Genomic DNA, 20,919 nt, shown 5'->3' on the forward strand with positions numbered 1-20,919 from the left:
GGTTTATTAACTGACATGGCTCGGTTTGATGTAGGCAAAGTCGACACTGCCTACTCAGCGATAGCAATGTCAATAACTACTATTATATTGCGAACTTCGCCCAATTCTAAGTGGGCAAAGTCGACATTGCTAATTCTTCATGGGCGAAGCTGCGCTAGTCTGTATTGTGTAGTCCTGGTTTCTCAATTGTTAAGTGATGATTTAATAGATTGACTAGATACAAATCTAAAAATATTTATTTAAAATATTTATTTAAATATAAATGAGAAAGCACAAATATTTCTAGTTATTACAATGATCTTAATTCTTAATCAGTCGCAAACTAAAACAAAAATATAACGTATATATTAAAACAATATGAAAATTCAACATAAGGTACAAAAATTAATACTCTTCTAAACATTTGCCTAGCTTATGAAAACAGCAATTAATTAGTTTTAGTTTGCGACTGATTAAGATAAAAAATTTGGTAAAACTTTAGAAAAAGATACCATGCTCGAATCGTCTTGGCCTTGCCATATGTTATCAAGGTCACTGTCCTGAGTAACATTCAATAGATTTTAGTCGTCGCTCATTGTTTATTAAAAAGTTATTAACAAAAGAATTTCCATGAATTATATGCAACATGCGACTATATGAATTCCTAAACAATGTTGATTTGACTTCTAAGAAGGTCAAGGTTATTTTAACTTTCTATGCAAAACGAGGTCCACTCCACATCACCCCTGAGTCAGCGCGAAACGAGGTCAATTATTGTACAGTTCCACATGGGTTTGCAACTTTCTATGCAAAACGAGATCTACCCCACACCATCTCTGAGTTAGTGCGAAACGAGGTCTATTATTTTACAGTTCCACATAGGTTTGCAACTTTCCATGCAAATCAAGGTCCACCCCACACCATCCCTGAGTCAGCGCGAAACGAGGTTTATATTGTATGGTTCCACATGGGTTTGCAACTTTCCATGCGAAGCGACGAATCATAGATCTCGCACTGACTCAGAAATAGTATCGGGTAGACCTCGTTTCGCGCTGACTCAGAGGTTGTGTGGGGTCGCTTTACATAGAAAGTTAAAATAACCTTGACTTTCTTAGAAGTCAAATCAACATTGCTTGGGAATTCGTATAGTCGCGTGTTATATACACACTTTTGTTAATAACTTTTTAATAAACAACGAGCGACGGCTAAAATCTTTTGAATGTTACTCAGGACAGTAACCTTGACAACATATGTCAGACGATCAAGACGATTCGACCCTGGTGTCTTTTTCTAAAGTTTTACCTATATACAGGGTGATTCAGAACTCATGATACAAACTTTAAGGGGTGGTAGAGCACACTCTAACAATCATTTTTTGTATAGGAATGTATGGGCGCAAGTGACGCGTTGAGGCACAAACAAAGGAAATAGACATGAAAGAAAAGATAAATTGTTTATTTACAGCGTCGTTGACAAGTGCTTTTTTATAGCAATGTTTACAATAATTGCTCAAAATTGCGTTCACCAACAGTAATACATGCTTGGCAGCATCGATGGAGTGATTGGCGTACAATTTCAAAGATGCCAGGTATTTCTCGCACACGTGCAGCCGCAACGGATATTCGAGCGACGAGGTCCTCAAGAGAGTCAACTGGATTCTCATAAACGAGGGTCTTCAGATGTCCCCATAAGAAGTACATTGCTATAAAAAAGCACTTGTCAACGACGCTGTAAGTAAACAATTTATCTTTTCTTTCATGTCTATTTCCTGTGTTTGTGCCTCAACGCGTCACTTGCGCCTACCCAGTAAGCAAAATGTTAGCAGGTTGGCAGCAGATTGGCAGCAAATTCGATCAGAATCCCACACCAGAACCGTAGCCATCTGTGTCCGCATTAAGCTTTTGTTTTGACGACAGAGTTTGTAAAACATAACCTGTCAACAAACTGTCGGCAGAAATCGAGCAGGATCTGCGCGATGCAATTTGATGTTAGATTGCCAACAGAAACCGAGCAGAATCTGCGCATGCAACCTGATGACAAATTGACAGCAGAAACTGCACAAGATTTGCGCTTACTTTTATTAATGTTATATAAATGCAACAAAATTGATTATTACAAGTGCTAAATAAGAATATTATCGGCAAGTGTTAATTACAATTTTCTTCTAAAATATATGTCATATGTTATATCGTAATATATCTTAATGTAATATATGTTATATCGTAGTTATATCTCATATAGCGAAGGACTAATTTAATTTAATTTAATTAATAATAAAGTAAATGATAAAAGTAAATGTAACTTGTAAAACTGGAGATGTAATTTATTTAGAATTAAATTCTTGCTTTATGCCTCAAATAGGCAGTACATGAATAATTTTCCATTTATCATATTGATTCCAATCAGTTTAATATTCTGAATCTCATCTGCTTGTATCTGATATCAGAAATTAAAGTGATAGAAATTAAAATGATAATTACTATATTTTTAGTCTTTTGTTCATATTCGCGACTTTATATATATTTCTGACAGAAATTAGATTACGAGAAAGTACAGCTCACGTAGCGGTAAGTGAAGGAAATATCAAATCATGCAAACTCTGTTCCGTTTCTGCCGTCAATCTGCTATCAGAGATTGTGTGCACAGATCCTGCTCGATTTTTGTTATCAATTTGCTATCAAATTGCGCCTCACAGATCCTGTTAAATTTCTGCTATCAATCTGCCGTCAGTTATATCTGCAGGTTTTACTCGATTTCTGTCGATAATTTGACATCAAATTTCATTGCGCAGATCCTGCTCGGTTTCTGCCGACAATCTGTTGTCAAATTGCGTCGTACAGATCCTGTTCAATTTCTGCCATCAATCTGCCGTCAGTTATATCAGCAGGCTCTACTCGATATCTGCCGAGAATTTGATATCAAATTTCATTGCGCAGATCCTGCTCGGTTTCTGCCGACAATCTGTTGTCAAATTGCGCCGCACAGATCCTGTTCAATTTCTGCTATCAATCTGCCGTCAGTTATATCAACAAGTTCTGCTTGTTTCTGTTGACAATCTTTTGTTTAGTCATGTGAACAGATTTTCTTGTATTTCTGCTGACATGCTGGCAACATAATCAAATATATCAGTTTTTTTATACAAACTGTAATCTTTCTGCCTTTAAAATTTGTAATGGGCATTTGACGAAAATCTGTTCTAACAGATTTGGTTATCTGGGAATGATGCCAGTTCCTGTTCGGTTTTTGCTAAAAATTTGATATCAAACTGCATAGCACAGATTCTGTTCGGTTTCTGCAATCAATCTGACATCAAACTGTTTTGCGCAGGTCCTGCTCTGTTTCTGTCGCCAATCTGTTATAATAATTTTATACAACTTCTGTTCGATTTCTGCCAACAATCTAACATCAAACTGCATTGCACAGATTCTGCTCGATTTCTGCAATCAATCTGACAACAAACTGTTTTGTACAAGTCCTGCTCTGTTTCTGTCGCCAATCTTCTATAATAATTTTATACAACTTCTGTTCGATTTCTGCCAACAATCTGACATCAAATTGCATTACTCAGATTTTGCTCGATTTCTGCAACCAATCTGATATCAAACTGTGTTGCGCAGATCTTGCTCGATTTCTGCCACCAATCTGCTATGATAATTTTAAACAAATCCTGTTCAGTTTCTGCTATCAAATTATATCAGCAGGTTTTGTAACATTTCTGCTGACATTCTGTTATCATTACTTGATATAACAAATTTTTTATACAATCTGCAATCTTACTGTCGACAAAAATTTGTAGCAGAAATTGACAAAATCTGTTTGAACAGACTTTGCTGACTGGGTATACATTCCTATACAAAAAATGATTGTTAGAGTGTGCTCTACCACTCCTTAAAGTTTGTACCATGAGTTCTGAATCACGCTGTATATACAGGGTGTTCCTAAAAGGTCTCGTCAAACTTTAACCATAGATGCTACGTATCAAAACAAAGCAAAATGTCCATATAAACATGGGTCCGGAAATGCACCCCTTCTGAGATAACACAGGGTGAAGTCACGTATCTTCATAGGCCTATTTGGCTCAATCACTGTAATAATGATTTGCATCAGATAAGATGTTCAAAGTGGCCACCATGAGCAGCAATAGTGAGCACGTACTTAACGTAATACGTACAGTAGTAAACTTGAGTGTAACACAATTCGGGGTACTCCCAAAATTCTCGAACATGTTCGACAATCCATGGTGCGACGCTGTGGAGCGTGCATTGCTGCTCATGGTGGCCACTTTGAACATCTTATCTGATGCAAATCATTACTACAGTGATTGAGCCAAATAGGCCTATGAAGATACGTGACTTCACCTTGTGTTATCTCAGAAGGGGGGCATTTCCGGACTCATGTTTATATGGACATTTTGTTTTGTTTTGATACGTAGCATCTATGGTTAAAGTTTGACGAGACCTTTTAGGAACACCTTGTATATACAGGGTGTTCAATCGACAAATGTTCAGAGATTGTCGGGGGCACCATAAGAATTATTTTTTGCAAATGAATCTGGGGTCGGAAACGTGTCATTACATCGCTATGACATACGGAGTGTTCGAAAGAGTCGGGACCTCGAAATATCACAAAAAATAGAAGTTTTACAAAAAATTGTTTCAAACAAAAGTTGTAGGGTTTAAAAAGGTCTATTTACTGGCGCCATGTGTTTGACCTTGAATGGCGTCGCTAAGGTCACGACAAGACCACCTTGAATTTTTCAAATGGAACCCTCCACTTTTTATTGCATATTCTTGTAGCCCTTCTCGAGACTTTTTCAAAGCACTAATTTTACCAACTTTAAGTAAGATGTAATGACACGTTGCCGACCCCAGGTTCATTTGCAAAAAATGATTCTTATGGTGCCCCCGACAATCTCTGAAAATTTGTCGATTGAATTTCCGAACACCCTGTATATATATATATATATATATATATATATACAGGGTGACCCATTTTAACTTAGGCAGCCAAATAACTCGAAAAATAAGCAAGATAGAGAAAAATGTTTTAGACAAAAGTTGTATGGTTTCGAGGGGGCCATAAGATGGTATCATTGGTTTGACCTTGAAGAGTCATTTGAAGGTCACGTGAAGGTCACTTCAATTTTTTTAAATGGAATACCCTATATATTTTTGTACATTCTTGTAGCTTATTTCGAGAGCTTTCCAAAACACTATAATTAAGTACCTTTCCGTTAAGTACTTTTTGAGTTATGATGCTTGAAATAATTTCTTAATTTTACATAAACCGTAAAATATCTTGTAAAATATTCATTTTTCGATTATCTTACCTTAATACTTTTATGTACAAAATAATGAGAGGAATCAATTGGTGTAAAGAAAACACATAGTTGTTTTTAAGAAAAAATATGGAATTGTTAATTGCAAATTACATATTTTTTCTTCGAAACAACTATGTGTTTTCTTTACACCAATTGATTCCTCTCATTATTTTGTACATAAAACTATTAAGGTAAGGTAATCGAAAAATGAATATTTTACAAGATATTTTACGGTTTATGTAAAATTAAGAAATTATTTCAAGCCTCATAACTCAAAAAGTACTTAACGAAAATGTACTTAATTATAGTGTTTTGGAAAGCTCTCGAGATGAGCTACAAGAATGTACAAAAATATATAGGATGTTCCATTTAAAAAAATTGAAGTGACCTTCACGTGACCTTCAAATGACTCTTCAAGGTCAAACCAATGATACCATCTTATGGCCCCCTCGAAACCATACAACTTTTGTCTAAAACATTTTTCTCTATCTTGCTTATTTTTCGAGTTATTTGGCTGCCTAAGTTAAAATGGGTCACCCTGTATAATACTTTTTGTGTATGTGTATATGAGTGTATGTATGAATGTGAATGTCGATATAGGCATGTGGGTGTGAGTGTAAAAAAATTTGTTATACAATTATATATCTTAAATCATATAAATTATTTTTTCCTGTCACATTATATTTTAAGTTTGGTTTTCCTTTTGAGTTTGTTATTCCTTCATCCAGTACATCCAATACAAAGTTATTTATTTCTATCTCTCTGGAACGTGTCGTCACGTTGTCAACCCCCAACCCTTCCTGTTCGTTTTATTTTTACGCACCTATAACTAAAACACAGGAATAAGGCCTGGCTGTGACCTGACAGAGCTAGACACATGTTGGGATCTGAAGCCATCGTATCGCAAGCAAGGAAACAAACGGATGTTTGCATCGGGATCCACGTTGACAGACACTGCGACGAGGAAACAGAGTCATCCTCTTCTAGACAATATGACTAACAGTTATATACCGCATGATCCTAATTTGTTGCCCCCGAACGTCACTATACACAAAGGCCGTAAGGATGTTATATTGTATGAAAAATTTCTAATCTCTCTCTCTCTCTCACAATAATATATTTTAATATCGCTTTCTTTTCTTTTCTATGAACAGAAATTACATACTATCCATCCATGGATGAAAGCGTACTTTATAAAACGTTAAAAAACGAATGCGAATCACCGGTAATGTTCGCGATTAATCGGAATCTGTATGCGTATGTGAAAATAATTAATCGTAAGTAAAAATAAGATTTTTTCGAATAAAATTTTTATTTGTTTCATTTTAGTAGGAGATTTTAAATTCACAATTTTTAGTAAACTGCTGTGTAAATAAGATCTGTTGGAATGTGACATCGAGAGGTCTTGCTTGCGTTGGCCAAGACGAAGTTATTTTATTAGTTGAAATTTTACCGGATGAAACGCGAATTCCAAGGGATCTTCTCATTTATATCAATCAACTATATCTTGAAGCTATTAAAGGTAACTTGACATATCTTATATATCTTACATCAATTATATAAATTTATGTAATATCTCAATAATAACAATATTTGTATTCTACATTACAATAAGTTATCTTTTATACTCTCTCGTAGGTAATACAATAACAGAACTCGGATTCTCGGTATATCAAGGTAATAATCTGTTGGGTTCGCGTGAACATTCGGGATTTCTTTTTATTCGTCAAACATTACAATGTTTACAAAAAATTATTTTACCGCCTGCACCTTTCCTAATTGGACTCTTAATTCATAGGTAAATATAAAATATTACCAGTATATTGGTATGGCATATTTTTATTTTGTCAGAAGATCTCTTCATTGTTAATACTGTTAATACTGTTAGTACTGTTAATTATTCATTGTTAAAATTTTAGTTTTGAAATAGTATATACTATAAACTGAACCACATACAAATGTGTATTTATACATTCATGCATACGAAAAGAAATCATATATAATAAATCTGTTAATTTTTTTCTTGCATTGTTTATCTTGAGTTATTTCATTAATGTATATTCATTTATGTAATATAAATTACTATAAAGTTTCTCTCTTTTTAAGTATTTATTCAGTTTTGATTTAATTATATATATAGTTATATTTATAGTTATAGTTATATTTATTTAATTATTTATACTATTTATGTTTATTATATAACAGTTCAACAGAATTTTGCGACTTGAATTCATTTCTTATAGATTTTTTGATGCTGAATACATATCTTAATTTTGAGAAAAATAAAGTAGAAAAAGACTCTAAAAAGATATATATTGGCAATATTAAGAGTATTCTATAATTTTGAAAGCAAATATTAATCTATGAAATTTCAAAAAATTATCGATGATTATACTTTAATATAAAATCTAAAAAATTCGAAAAAACAAGATATTTTCAAAATAAAGACAATTCCAATGTGGGAATATTACGTGATGCTGTCGCTTATTAAATCATGTAGACCTAAACCATGTATAGCTAAACCATGAACGATGACGGTTCGTACATATCCGATCCTGTGCATTAATTCGAAAGTTGATTTATAATGTAAAAATTTTTTGTCAATCATATCATTTTTTGTCAGTCTGCTTAAGCAATCATTATTAAACAAAATATCAAAATTGATGATCTCATTCGATTCATGCATTTATTCACTCCTTATTCTCTCGTCTATTTTCCTCATTCGCCAATTTACTTTCATGTATCCATTGCACTCATTTATCATTTGTTCCTATGTTACTTTACTCTTGACGATATAGATCTATATCTAAAAAAAATCATCAATGATTACACTTTAAAATACGAAAAATTCATTAGAACATATAATATATAAGGATTATAAGGATAACATAAAAACAAATAGATGAGTAAAGTAGGTCTATGAATTATATTTGCTTTCAAACTTAGTAGTATTTTAAATATTGTCAAAACATCCCTTTCTAGAAGAAACATCCCCTTCTATGCAATTTTTTTTTTAAATTGTGACGTGTTGTAACATGTTTAAAATTGTGACAGAGTAATTCTGCAGCCAGATTTGAATTTATCAAAAAAATCTACAAGAAAGATTCAGTTCGCAAAAAAAAGTTAAATTTTATTATATTATGTAATTAATTATGTCTATTTTAGCTATATTCTTATTTTAAATCTGAAAAACTAAATGAAACTATTCAGTTTACATTATAAGAAAATTTAATAATTATAAATAATAATATAAATAATTATATTTTGGGATTATATATATAATAAATCTTTATATTGTATGATATCACAAAAGATTTCTTTATGTTGTAATTTATTATTTGTAAAATTACAGTTGATATTATCAATAATTAATATCAATAATATTTTTTACAATTAAATATACAATAAAATAAAGTTCATATTTTAATTTAGAGGAAAATATATAATATCCCTTTTAATTAATAAATATGATTGCATGTTTTATTGTAGATGAAGCTATTTAACTTTGCAGTTTGTTTCAATGATTATCTTTGCTCACAATAATTTTACTTATATTTTCTATTTATTTTAGGTGGGAAACTCCATGGGCTAAAGTATTTCCATTAAGACTTCTTTTACGTCTTGGTGCAGAATATCGTTATTATCCTTGTCCATTGGTATCTGTGCGTTTCCGCGATGCATTATACTTCGAGATTGGGCATACTGTCATGAAAGTACTAGCAGATTTTAGAAATTTTGGATATACTTTGCCAGGAGTAAGAGGCTTAACAATTCATCTCAAGAATCGAACGACGGACGTTATGTTTCCCAGAAATCGATATGACCAAGTTATAAAAGGACTTTATAATTCGAATGATCATGTATTGGCTTATGCTTCAAATTTTAGTATAGCCGCAGATTCACACTTAGTTTGCATTCAAACAAATAGTGGCGATGAAAGCAATTATCAAACACAAGCAATAAATATTCACAATAAACCGAGAACAGGTGAGTTCATATATATTAAATTTCTGATGTCATAGATAAAATTTCTACATGTGGAATGTAAAAAAAGAATTAATAAGGATTCATTAGATAAATAGTACTCATTAAGCCAAGTAAAGAATGTTTAATAGAATTATTTTTCTCACTTGGATTTTTAAGAAATGAACATATAATGCTTTGAATTCTGCAAACTTTATAATAAAGAAAATTTATATATTAATTAATTATATATTATTTATGTATGAAAACATTTATATATTAATTTACAAACATTTATATATTAATTTAATTTTTTGTATTCAAAAACAGGCGTTTTTTAACTTCAATACCACCCACTTCAAATCATCGTATCTTTTATACTTTTGATTTTCTAACTTTTTGCCCGAGTAAACTTTTGATCAGCATCACCTAAACTACAACATATTTTAATTTCAGTCAATTTAACCGAAGCCACTTTTTTCATATGAAATGGGGTCCTTTGCTTTTAAATTTTGTATTTCTGAAAATCTGAATTCTAAAAAAAAATAGGAAATATGTACAAATAGAGGAAGAACACATAGAATATTATTTTTTATATTTTTTAATATAATATAATAATATAGTAATATAATATAATAAGAAAGTAATATAATAAGAATAATATAATTAAATAATAGAATAAGAATATGTACAATAATTTTTATTTTGTGTTAACATGGTAAATAGAAGCAAGTAAATTATTTGCTTTATTAAAATTGAAAATTGCTTCTGACATTGATTTTTTAACCTGTGTTTACTTGATATTTCTTATTTTATTTTTAATGATACTAAATTTTTAATATTTTAATTTTTAATGTTTTACATTTAATACTACTATTTAATACTATCATACTTATAAGTATGATACTATTAACATCTTGTATAGAGAATAGTGTTTATATATTTTTCACTGTTTATATATTGTTTATATATTTTCCTCTATTATATAGTAACTGGTGCTAGTTTTATTGTCATCAATGGTGCTCTGAAATCATCAATGGGACTTTCTGCCAAGTCTAGTATTGTAGAGGATGGATTAATGGTAGAAATAATGCCAGAAAAAATGGAAGCTTTGAAAGCTGCTCTTAAAAATATGCAGGATTTTTCAATCGGTTGCGGACGTCAAGGAGCACCGGAACCGGACGAGATTGTAAATATAAAGTGGGTCGATAACGATGTGCTGTTTAATTTGGGGTAAATTATCTTGATAAATCTTATCTAATTAGTATATGAAATAATTACAAACTATATGGTCAATTTTTTTTCTCTTCAATTCGAAATTTTCTAAATAACAAATGCTATTTGTGCGTGTGTGCATATTAGCGTATATATTTCTGCATTTTTAGATTACCTTATATTGTGAACTTTGTCTCATTATTTAATAAGACATTGTGTTTTTTTATTATCAGAGTCAAAAGTCCTATTGATGGACAACTAATGGACGGTATACCATCTATTAGAGTACACAATGGCAGTGATTATAGAGGTACAACTCGATTTATACGCTGGACAGAAGTATTTATTATAAAAGTATGTATCATAATAAGATAAAAAATATTAATGTATATATATATATATATATATATATATATATATATATATATATATATATATATACATTAACCAGATATATATAATTAATAAAATAATATTATTTTATAAGTCGGATGATTATTCGAATGGCGTAAATGATCCTGTGGATATAAATAAACTATCTGGAAATATAGCAAAAGCAACATGTGCAGCATTGGTTAAACTGTTGGATCTTCTAGCGACAGCAGGTTTAACAAAGCTTGGGGTGCGAGCAACTATTCATTCAGACAATGTAAATATAATTCTTGTTTATAGTTTATAATTCATTATAAAAATTCATAATTTTTCATTCATACGTATACCTCATTTTAATAAAAACAGTTATAGTATATCTCTAAACTTGATATCATAAAAAAAAATGTTTTAAACAAAATTTATAGGATTTTGAGGAGAAAAAACTCTTGAATTATAACTAAGATTTTCCAAAATATAAAGATTAATTTAATTTTTTCAATGAAACCATTGAATTCTTTTTTAAATAAATCGATATTTTATAATATTTAGTGTAAAAAGTTATAAAGATAAGATAGCTAAAAATTGAATTGTTTTGCGAAATATTTTATATATTTTATTTTTTGATATAATTTTATATAAAAAATAAAGTAGATATTTTGTAAAATATTCATTTCTTGATTACTTTTCAATTATATTATTTTTATGCATATAATAATGAGAAATATCAATTGATGTAAATAGTTATTTTTAAGAAAAAATACAGTTCATTGCAAATTATACATTTCTTTTATTCTTCTCTTTATTTCAATATTATTTTGCAAGTATTGAAATAAAATCACATAGAAAAATTAATATTTTAGAGATATTTTACAGTTTATGTAAATTATATCAATTAAAATATCTAATAAACTATTCAATTTTTAGCCATCTTACTCTTATATTTCTTGCACCGAATATTACGAGGATTCAATTTATATAAAACAATTAGGATGATTCCATCTCTAAAAAAACTAGATTAACCTTAACCTAGATGACCTTAAAAAATGACATTAAAATTCAAGATTAAATTCAATTTTTGGTAATTATTTACTTATACGGACCACCTCCCGATTTCAATAATTCTCACATATATTATCAAGATCATCACTCTGAGTAATATTGTGAAGGTTTTAGTCATTGTTTATTAAAAAGTTAGAAAAAATGTCTAATGAATAATATGTAATTTTATGACACCGTATATAAACTATGTTGTCGTTTGACATTGTTTACCTTTCTTATATTGAAATCAGATAGTGGAACAATGATAGGCTTCTATGTTTTTGATATTTCTTATGACTTTGAAAATATTTAAGAAAAGGTGCGTTAGTACAAGACAGATTGTTGTACAGTTAACATGAAGTTCTACGAGTTTCTCGCTTTAACAACAAAATATGATGAGTTATTAAAAAATTTGTGCGCGAAAAATGTTACATTTGTAACTTTCTATGCAAAGTGAAGTGTATTCCGCATCACAAACACGAGTTGGGTTAGGTTATATCTTCTGAAAGTGGAGCCCCTCGCAGGGGGACGGAACACACTGTCCACGCATGTATTTTTCAAGATGAGTCAAAGTTCACTTAATCTTGACCTCCATTAAGAGTAAATTTTGCTTCATCTTAGGAAGTACATGCGTAGGTATAGTATGTACTTCCTAAGATGAAGCAAAATTTACTCTTAATGGAGGTCAAGATTAAATGAACTTTGATTCATCTTGAAAAATACATGCGTGGACAGTGTGTTCCGCCTCCCTGCGGGGGGCTCCACTTTCAGGAGATATAACCTAACCCAACCCGTGTTTGTGATGCGAGATCATAGACTTATATGCGAGATACACTTCACTTTGCATAGAAAGTTACATATCTATGTGAAATTATACAACAATTGACTTTTCTTTCGATAAATGTATTAATGAACTTATGAAACTTCTTTTGTTTATATCTTTTTATTAAACAATGACCGCCGATTAAAACCTTTACAATATTACTCAGAGTGATGATCTTGATAACATATGTGAGAATTATTGAAATCGGAGTGGTCCGTATAAGTAAATAATTACCCAATTTTTTTCCTTTATTAAAACTATAAATTTTGTTTGAAACATTTTTCTATGCGATGTTAAGTTTGTATAGAAGATGTACAGCTGTTTGTATTAAAATAGGACACTTTGTATATTTGCGCGTATCCACGTCTGATAAGATGTCCTAAAATCACGTTCTTTTAAAGATAATTTTTCCTCGTTAAAAATATCGAAGTATCAATAATTTTCAAGTTATAAGCAATTGAGAAAAAGAATTCTTTGCAAATTAAACTTTATGAAATGTAGAGATTAATTCAATTATATTCGATACTTAATTTCAGATGAAATTTGTCGTAATAAAATTTTAATTAAAGGTTTAAAATCATTAAGATATATAATAGCAAAAATTAGAAAATATTAGATAATGATTTTCTCTTTGACATTTTCACTGAGGAAAAATCGTTTCCAAATTGATCATAAAATTTGATAAATTTTATAAAATTTTTTTATGAATAGAACATCTGCTAGTTTTAAGACGCTCTGTATACATGATACACATCACATACACGTACACTCGCACACGCGCACACATACACATACATACATTCTCTCATATATATGTTTACATTGATATATGTATACAGGGTGTCCCTGAATGGTCTGTACAAACTTTGTGAATAAGTTCCAGGGACTTAAACAAGCAGAAAATGTCCCATAAACATGGGGTCGGAAATGCTTGCTTCTGGAGTTACGACGGTTCGAAGTTTTCCTGCAATAGCTGGAGAAATTATCACGTCAAATCGCATAGGTGTTACAAAACTGTGTTTATTTATTTCTTCGGTTTTGCCACGGACATAACAGGACAGTACACTTGCTATAGCAAATGCTCGAAATGGTCTCCGTTCGCCAGACAATGCGGCGACGTGCGCAGGCTTCCTTGGAATCTAACGGAGGCCATTTCGAGCATTTGCTATAGCAAGTGTACTGTCCTGTTATATCCGTGGCAAACCCGAGGAAATAAATGAACACAGTTTTGTAACATCTATGCGATTTGACGTGATAATTTCTCCAGCTATTGCAGGAAAACTTCGAACCGTCGTAACTTCAGAAGCAAGCGTTTCCGACCCCATGTTTATGGGACATTTTCTGCTTGTTTAGGTCCCTGGAACTTATTCACAAAGTTTGTACAGACCATTCAGGGACACCCTGTATATACGCATACATACACTCCGCGACAACGATTCGGCCCCTCTCGCGGGGCAAGGGGGACGTAGAACTGGCCAATAAAGGCAGCATAGCAGCGGCTGATTGACCAGTTCTACGCTCCCCTTGCCCCGCGAGAGGGGCCACGGAACGAATCGTTGTCGCGGAGTGTACATACATACTTATACAGATGTTGCAAAATTTGAGAGTAATAAGATTGTAGCATTAAAGTTTATGCAAAAATTAAGTAATGAAAAGTGCGTGCTATTTTTTATTGCAAATAGTTTTTTAAATATAAATGTTTAAAATTTTGTCCAATTATAATTATTTTTATTTTTGTTCAATTATAATTATTGTTTAAAGAGTCATCTGTTATCTATGAATCACACATATAATGGTATTAATTGCCAACACAAACTTCTATATATTATACCAGATTACTAACAAGGCTATAATGATAATATGCGAAACAAGGGCAGCCATTTACAATTAAACAAAATTTTTACGGATATCAAAATTTAATATAATATGTTACTTGATAAGATGTAATCATATAACTTGTGATTTCTGCTTATATTTATTTTAATTAGCATATTTATTTTAATTGCAAGCAAATTGAAATATGACAGTGTATATTAACATCAGCCAATCCGTGTGAATAGAAGCGCGAGAAGAGACACCCCACTGTGATACTAGATGCACTACGAAGCGGGAGGGGCGCTCACCAAACTCATTCCTACATGTTAATTTGCAATTAATAGTTACATATTTTTTCTTGAAAACAACTGTTTTTTTTACATTAATTGACTCCTCTTATCATTTTGTGCATAAGATATTGAAGTAATCATCAAAAAGTGTGAATATTTTATAGTTTATATAAAATTAAGAATTTTTATTTCAAACTTTATAACTCGAAAAGTACTTAAGAGAGAAATACTTTATTATAGTGTTTTGGAACGCTCTCGAGTTGAGCTACAAGAATATGCAATAAAAAATAGGGGATAAGTTAATAGACATTTAAAAAGTTAAAAGTGACTTTTAAAATTAAAAGTAATCTTCGAACGACTATTCAAGGTTATACATATATACAGGGTATATCTGAAATGATGCACTAAACTTTAGGAGCGTATTCTAGAGGTCAAAATAAGACTTTTTTTTCTTATGAACATGGGTCCGCAAATGAACCTCTCTCCGAGCTAAAATTCGAAAATGTGTGAAATTGACCAAACACCCGAACCCAAATTTATTTATCTTTCAAGAGAGGGTGATAGGTAACGTCAAAACTTTTTTTTTTCTGAAATACAGCCAATTTTTAATTTTTTCCCCAAACTTCAGGGGTCTCTAGCTCGGAGGGGGGTTCATTTGCGGACCCGTGTTCATAGAAAAAAAAGTCTTATTTTGACCTCTAGAATACGCTCCTAAAGTTTAGTGCATCATTTCAGATATATACATATATATACAGGGTGGGCCATTTTAATCCGTCCACGGAAATATCTCCTCAGGTAGGGGCGATAGCGAAAAATGCCTCAGACAAAAGTTGTATGGCTTGAAGGGGGCCATAAGATGGTGTCATTGATTTGACCTGGAAAGTCGTTTGAAGGTCACGTAAAGGTCACTTGTAATTTCTTAAATGGGACTCCCTACTTTTCATTGCATATTCTTGTAACTTATCTCGAGAGCTTTCCAAAACACTATAATTAAGTTAGTTTTTATTAAGTACTTTCCGAGTTATGAGGCTTGAAATCATTTCTTAATTTTACATAAACCATAAAATATCTAGTAAAATATTCATTTTTTGATTATCTTATCTTAATACTTTTATGTACAAAATAATGAGAGGAAACAATTGGTGTAAAGAAAACACATAATTGTTTCGAAAAAAAAATGTAATTTGCAATTAACAATTACATATTTTTTTTAAAAAACAACTATGACTACTTCTTTACACCAATTGATTCCTCTCATTATGTTGTACATAAAAGTATTAAGGTAAGATAATCGAAAAATGAATATTTTACTAGATATTTTATGGTTTATGTAAAATTAAGAAATTATTTCAAGTTTCATAACTCGAAAAGTACTCAATGAAGAAATACTTTATTATAATGTTTTGGAAAGCTCTCGAGATAAGCTACAAGAATAAGTAATAAAAAATAGGGGGTTCCAGTTAAAAAATTGAAGGTGACCTTCACGTAACCTTCAAACGACTTTTCAAGGTTAAACCAATGACACCATCTTATGGCCCCCTTCAAGCCATACAACTTTTGTCTGAGACATTTTCCGCTATCGCCCCTACTTGAGGAGATATTCCCGTGGACAGATTAAAATGGCCCACCCTGTATACACACACGCACACGCACACACACGCGCACACACACACACACACACACACACACACGAGTAAAGCCATAAGTAGATCTCGTTAAACTGAATTAAAAAGTCTTTTATTATGTTGCAACAATCACATAAAATTTCGAAATATTAATTAAAAAAGATCGGCCAATACGCGTGGCTAGAAGCACGCGCCGCCATCATGTTTCGGAGAATCCGTTCTCTTCCCACTCACCGCTTCACCGCGCGTCGCCATCAAGATACAGTAAGGCCGCCTTCGCCGATCTTTTTTAATCAATATCTCGAAATTTTACATGGTTTTTGTAAAATAATAAAAAACTTTTTAGTTCAATTTAACGAGATCTACTTATCGCTTTACTTTGTTCTGAGATACCGGAAACACTCTGTGTGTGTGTGTGTGTGTGTGTGTGTGTGTGCGTGCGTGCGTGTGCGTGTGTGTGTTCATACATACATACAGGGTGTCCCATTTTAAAAAACGCACCTCGATAATTCTTCAACGAAGCATTTTCAGCAAAAATGTTTCAGACAAAAGTTGTATGGTTTCAAGGGGGACATAAGATGGAGTCATTAATTTGACCTTGAATAGTTACTTGAGGGTCACGTGAAGGTCATCTTCAATTTTTTAAATGGAACCGCCTACTTTTTATTACATATTCCTGCAGCTCATCTCGAGAGCTTTCCAAAACACTTATTAGGTTAGTTTTCATTAAGTGCTTTCCGAGTTATGAGGCTTGAAATCATTTCTTAATTTTACATAAATCGTAAAAAATATCTTGTAAAATATTCATTTTTCCATTATCTTACCTTAATACTTTTATGTACAAAATAATGAGAGAAATCAATTGGTGTAAAGAAAACATACAGTTGTTTTTAAGAAAAAATATGGAATTGTTAATTGCAAATTATGTATTTTTTCTTCTGTATATGTATACAGAGGGTGTAAGGTGTCTCACCGAAAATATATAAGTAGATCTCATTAAGCTGAATTTAGAAAATCCTATTTTGTAAACAACCATGTAAAATTTCGAGATATTAATTAAAAAAGATCGATCAATGAGCGGGATCCGTGATTAGACTATAAAATGTACGCTCTAAGCATGTCAGCGGCGAGTTGTCACATAGCAATAAAAAGTTGAGTTGAACCTACTCCGAACCCTTGTCTTTTCGTTGCCGTGCAACATTTATGATTAGTCAAATTCTTTAAGTTTTTATATTTAAGAGTTATTTTTCTTGAGATAAAAATAGCATCCACTTTCTTGAACTTTTGTACTTAATAATCTTATCATTCTTGAATTTCAGAACATTGTATATACATATATATACAGGGTGTCCCATTTTAACTTGGACAGTAAAATATCTCAAAAACTAAGCCCAGCAAACAAAAATGTTTCAGACAAAAATTGTATGATTTCGAGGGGGCCATAAGATGGTACCATTCGTTTGACCTTGAAGAGTTATTTGAAGGTCACATGAAGGTCACCTTCAATTTCTTAAATGGAACCTACTATTTGTCATTGGTGTAAAGAAAACACATAGTTGTTTTGAAGAAAAAATATGTAATTTGCAATTAACAATTCCATATTTTTTCTTAAAAACAACTATGTGTTTTCTTTACACCAATTGATTCCTCTCATTATTTTGTACATAAAAGTATTAAGGTAAGATAATCGAAAAATGAATATTTTACAAGATATTTTACGGTTTATGTAAAATTAAGAAATTATTTCAAGCCTCATAACTCAAAAAGTACTTAACGAAAAGGTACTTAATTATAGTGTTTTGGAAAGCTCTCGAGATAAGCTACAAGAATGTGCAAAAATATATAGGGTGTTCCAAAATGTGTTTAAAAAAATTGAATTGACCTTCACGTGACCTTCAAATGACTCTTCAAGGTCAAACCAATGGTACCATCTTATGGCCCCCTCGAAACCATACAACTTTTGTCTGAAACATTTTTGTTTGCTGGGCTTAGTTTTTGAGATATTTTACTGTCCAAGTTAAAATGGGAGACACCCTGTATATACACACACGCGCGCGCACACACACACACACACACACACGCACACGCACACATACAGGGTGTATCTGAAATGATGCACTAAACTTTAGGAGCGTATTCTAGAGGTCAAAATAAGACTTTTTTTTTCCTATGAACATGGGTCCGCAAATGAACCCTTCCTCCGAGCTAGAGGCCCCTAAAGTTTGAGGAAAAAATTAAAAATTGGTTGTATTTCAGAAAGAAAAAAGATTTTGACGTTACCTATCACCCTCTTTTGAGAGATAAATAAATTTGGGTTCGGGTGTTTGGTCAATTTCACACATTTTCGAATTTTAGCTCGGAGGGGAGTTAATTTGCGGACCCATGTTCATAAGAAAAAAAAAGTCTTATTTTGACCTCTAGAATACGCTCCTAAAGTTTAGTGCATCATTTCAGATACACCCTGTATATATGTATATATATATGTATATATGTATATATATATATATATATATATATATATATATATATATATATATATATATATATATATATATATACAGGGTGACCCATTTTAACTTAGGCAGCCAAATAACTCGAAAAATAAGCAAGATAGAGAAAAATGTTTTAGACAAAAGTTGTATGGTTTCGAGGGGGCCATAAGATGGTATCATTGGTTTGACCTTGAAGAGTCATTTGAAGGTCACGTGAAGGTCACTTTAATTTTTTTAAATGGAATACCCTATATATTTTTGTACATTCTTGTAGCTTATTTCGAGAGCTTTCCAAAACACTATAATTAAGTACCTTTCCGTTAAGTACTTTTTGTTATGATGCTTGAAATAATTTCTTAATTTTACATAAACCGTAAAATATCTTGTAAAATATTCATTTTTCGATTATCTTACCTTAATACTTTTATGTACAAAATAATGAGAGGAATCAATTGGTGTAAAGAAAACACATAGTTGTTTTTAAGAAAAAATATGGAATTGTTAATTGCAAATTACATATTTTTTCTTCGAAACAACTATGTGTTTTCTTTACACCAATTGATTCCTCTCATTATTTTGTACATAAAACTATTAAGGTAAGGTAATCGAAAAATGAATATTTTACAAGATATTTTACGGTTTATGTAAAATTAAGAAATTATTTCAAGCCTCATAACTCAAAAAGTACTTAACGAAAATGTACTTAATTATAGTGTTTTGGAAAGCTCTCAAGATGAGCTACAAGAATGTACAAAAATATATAGGATGTTCCATTTAAAAAAATTGAAGTGACCTTCACGTGACCTTCAAATGACTCTTCAAGGTCAAACCAATGATACCATCTTATGGCCCCCTCGAAACCATACAACTTTTGTCTAAAACATTTTTCTCTATCTTGCTTATTTTTCGAGTTATTTGGCTGCCTAAGTTAAAATGGGTCACCCTGTATATATATAATAGAATTATAGTTAATTATTTTAAGCTATTTAAATATATCATTAAATCTAATTTTAAATGCATATATAGGTGGGCTATGAAGCTGGAAGCGAGGGTATAAAATTACCACCTATCTATATGAAGAGCTTAGATAATGAGTTAATTCAAGTTCTACATAAAGCTGCACAAAGCAGTCAAGATGCACATACAGTGCTCGAGTTGATATTTTATGTACTTGATGATTGAAGAGTAGTATGTAATCTATATTTTTTAATTGGTGATGCTTTAGGATGACATTGAATAACTTTATTCAGTGAAAAAGATGTGCAATTACTGAATATTATAATATAGCGAAATATGATATGTAAGTTATTTCTTACTGTATATACACTTCGTTTTATAACTCAAGATATTATTTTTTTAAATTTATTTTTATCTAATTTTTAATTTCTACTTACCAAATTGCAAACAAAAATTTTTAATTTTATTGCGAAATTTAACAATAATTAACGATGATTTGTATAATATTCAACAATATAATTACGATTTTTATATAAATAATATCTTTTACAAATATAGGTAAAGAAATAGTAATAGCAACATATAGTGATGAGAAAAACTTTAATGTTGAAATCCTACCTTGTCTTCCTTGCTTATAGAAAAATAATATTCTGCAAATTTATACATAAGAATAAATAATAAAGTTATGCAAGCTTAATTTATAGGAATAAATAATAAAATAAGTTTATATATTAGAAAATATTACAAAAAAAAATATATTTTTTTTTGTAATGTTTCCTAATATATAAACATATGCAACATATATATATATATATATATATATATATATATATATATATATATATATATATATATATATATATATATATATATGTTGCATATGTGCTCATTTCCAATCTTTCTTAATTATTATTTCAGTTTATTACGCTCTACTCACTCACTTATGTTGGTCCAATCTTCATCAAACACTCTGTGTGTGTGTGTGGGGGGGGGGGTGTATACGTTTATAAGCGAATAGAGCGTAATAAAC

The 20,919-nt window shown here is 31.0% G+C and overlaps 1 protein-coding gene across 7 annotated transcripts in view; it reads left to right on the forward strand.

The window, feature by feature from the left end:
- Positions 1 to 20,470, forward strand: part of Sara (Smad anchor for receptor activation) — a 36,360-nt gene extending 15,890 nt beyond the window's left edge. For 2 of the 7 annotated variants that reach the window (XM_083105789.1, XM_083105792.1), the window contains 9 exons: positions 6,140 to 6,358; positions 6,454 to 6,576; positions 6,657 to 6,821; positions 6,938 to 7,097; positions 8,871 to 9,286; positions 10,252 to 10,495; positions 10,711 to 10,831; positions 10,962 to 11,126; positions 19,959 to 20,470. In XM_083105789.1, coding sequence (XP_082961915.1) covers positions 6,140 to 6,358; positions 6,454 to 6,576; positions 6,657 to 6,821; positions 6,938 to 7,097; positions 8,871 to 9,286; positions 10,252 to 10,495; positions 10,711 to 10,831; positions 10,962 to 11,126; positions 19,959 to 20,114 — 1,769 coding nt within the window. In that variant the 3' untranslated portion in view covers positions 20,115 to 20,470. The remainder of the gene's footprint in view (positions 1 to 6,139; positions 6,359 to 6,453; positions 6,577 to 6,656; positions 6,822 to 6,937; positions 7,098 to 8,870; positions 9,287 to 10,251; positions 10,496 to 10,710; positions 10,832 to 10,961; positions 11,127 to 19,958) is intronic. The other 5 variants (XM_083105793.1, XM_083105791.1, XM_083105795.1 and 2 more) reach the window with 3 other exon arrangements.
- Positions 20,471 to 20,919: the final 449 nt, after the last annotated feature.

Source organism: Camponotus vicinus, unplaced genomic scaffold (genome assembly GCF_025532165.1).
Source record: "Camponotus vicinus isolate PSW18456_S1 unplaced genomic scaffold, iyCamVici1.0 SCAF_8, whole genome shotgun sequence".
Classification (NCBI taxonomy): domain Eukaryota; kingdom Metazoa; phylum Arthropoda; class Insecta; order Hymenoptera; family Formicidae; genus Camponotus; species Camponotus vicinus.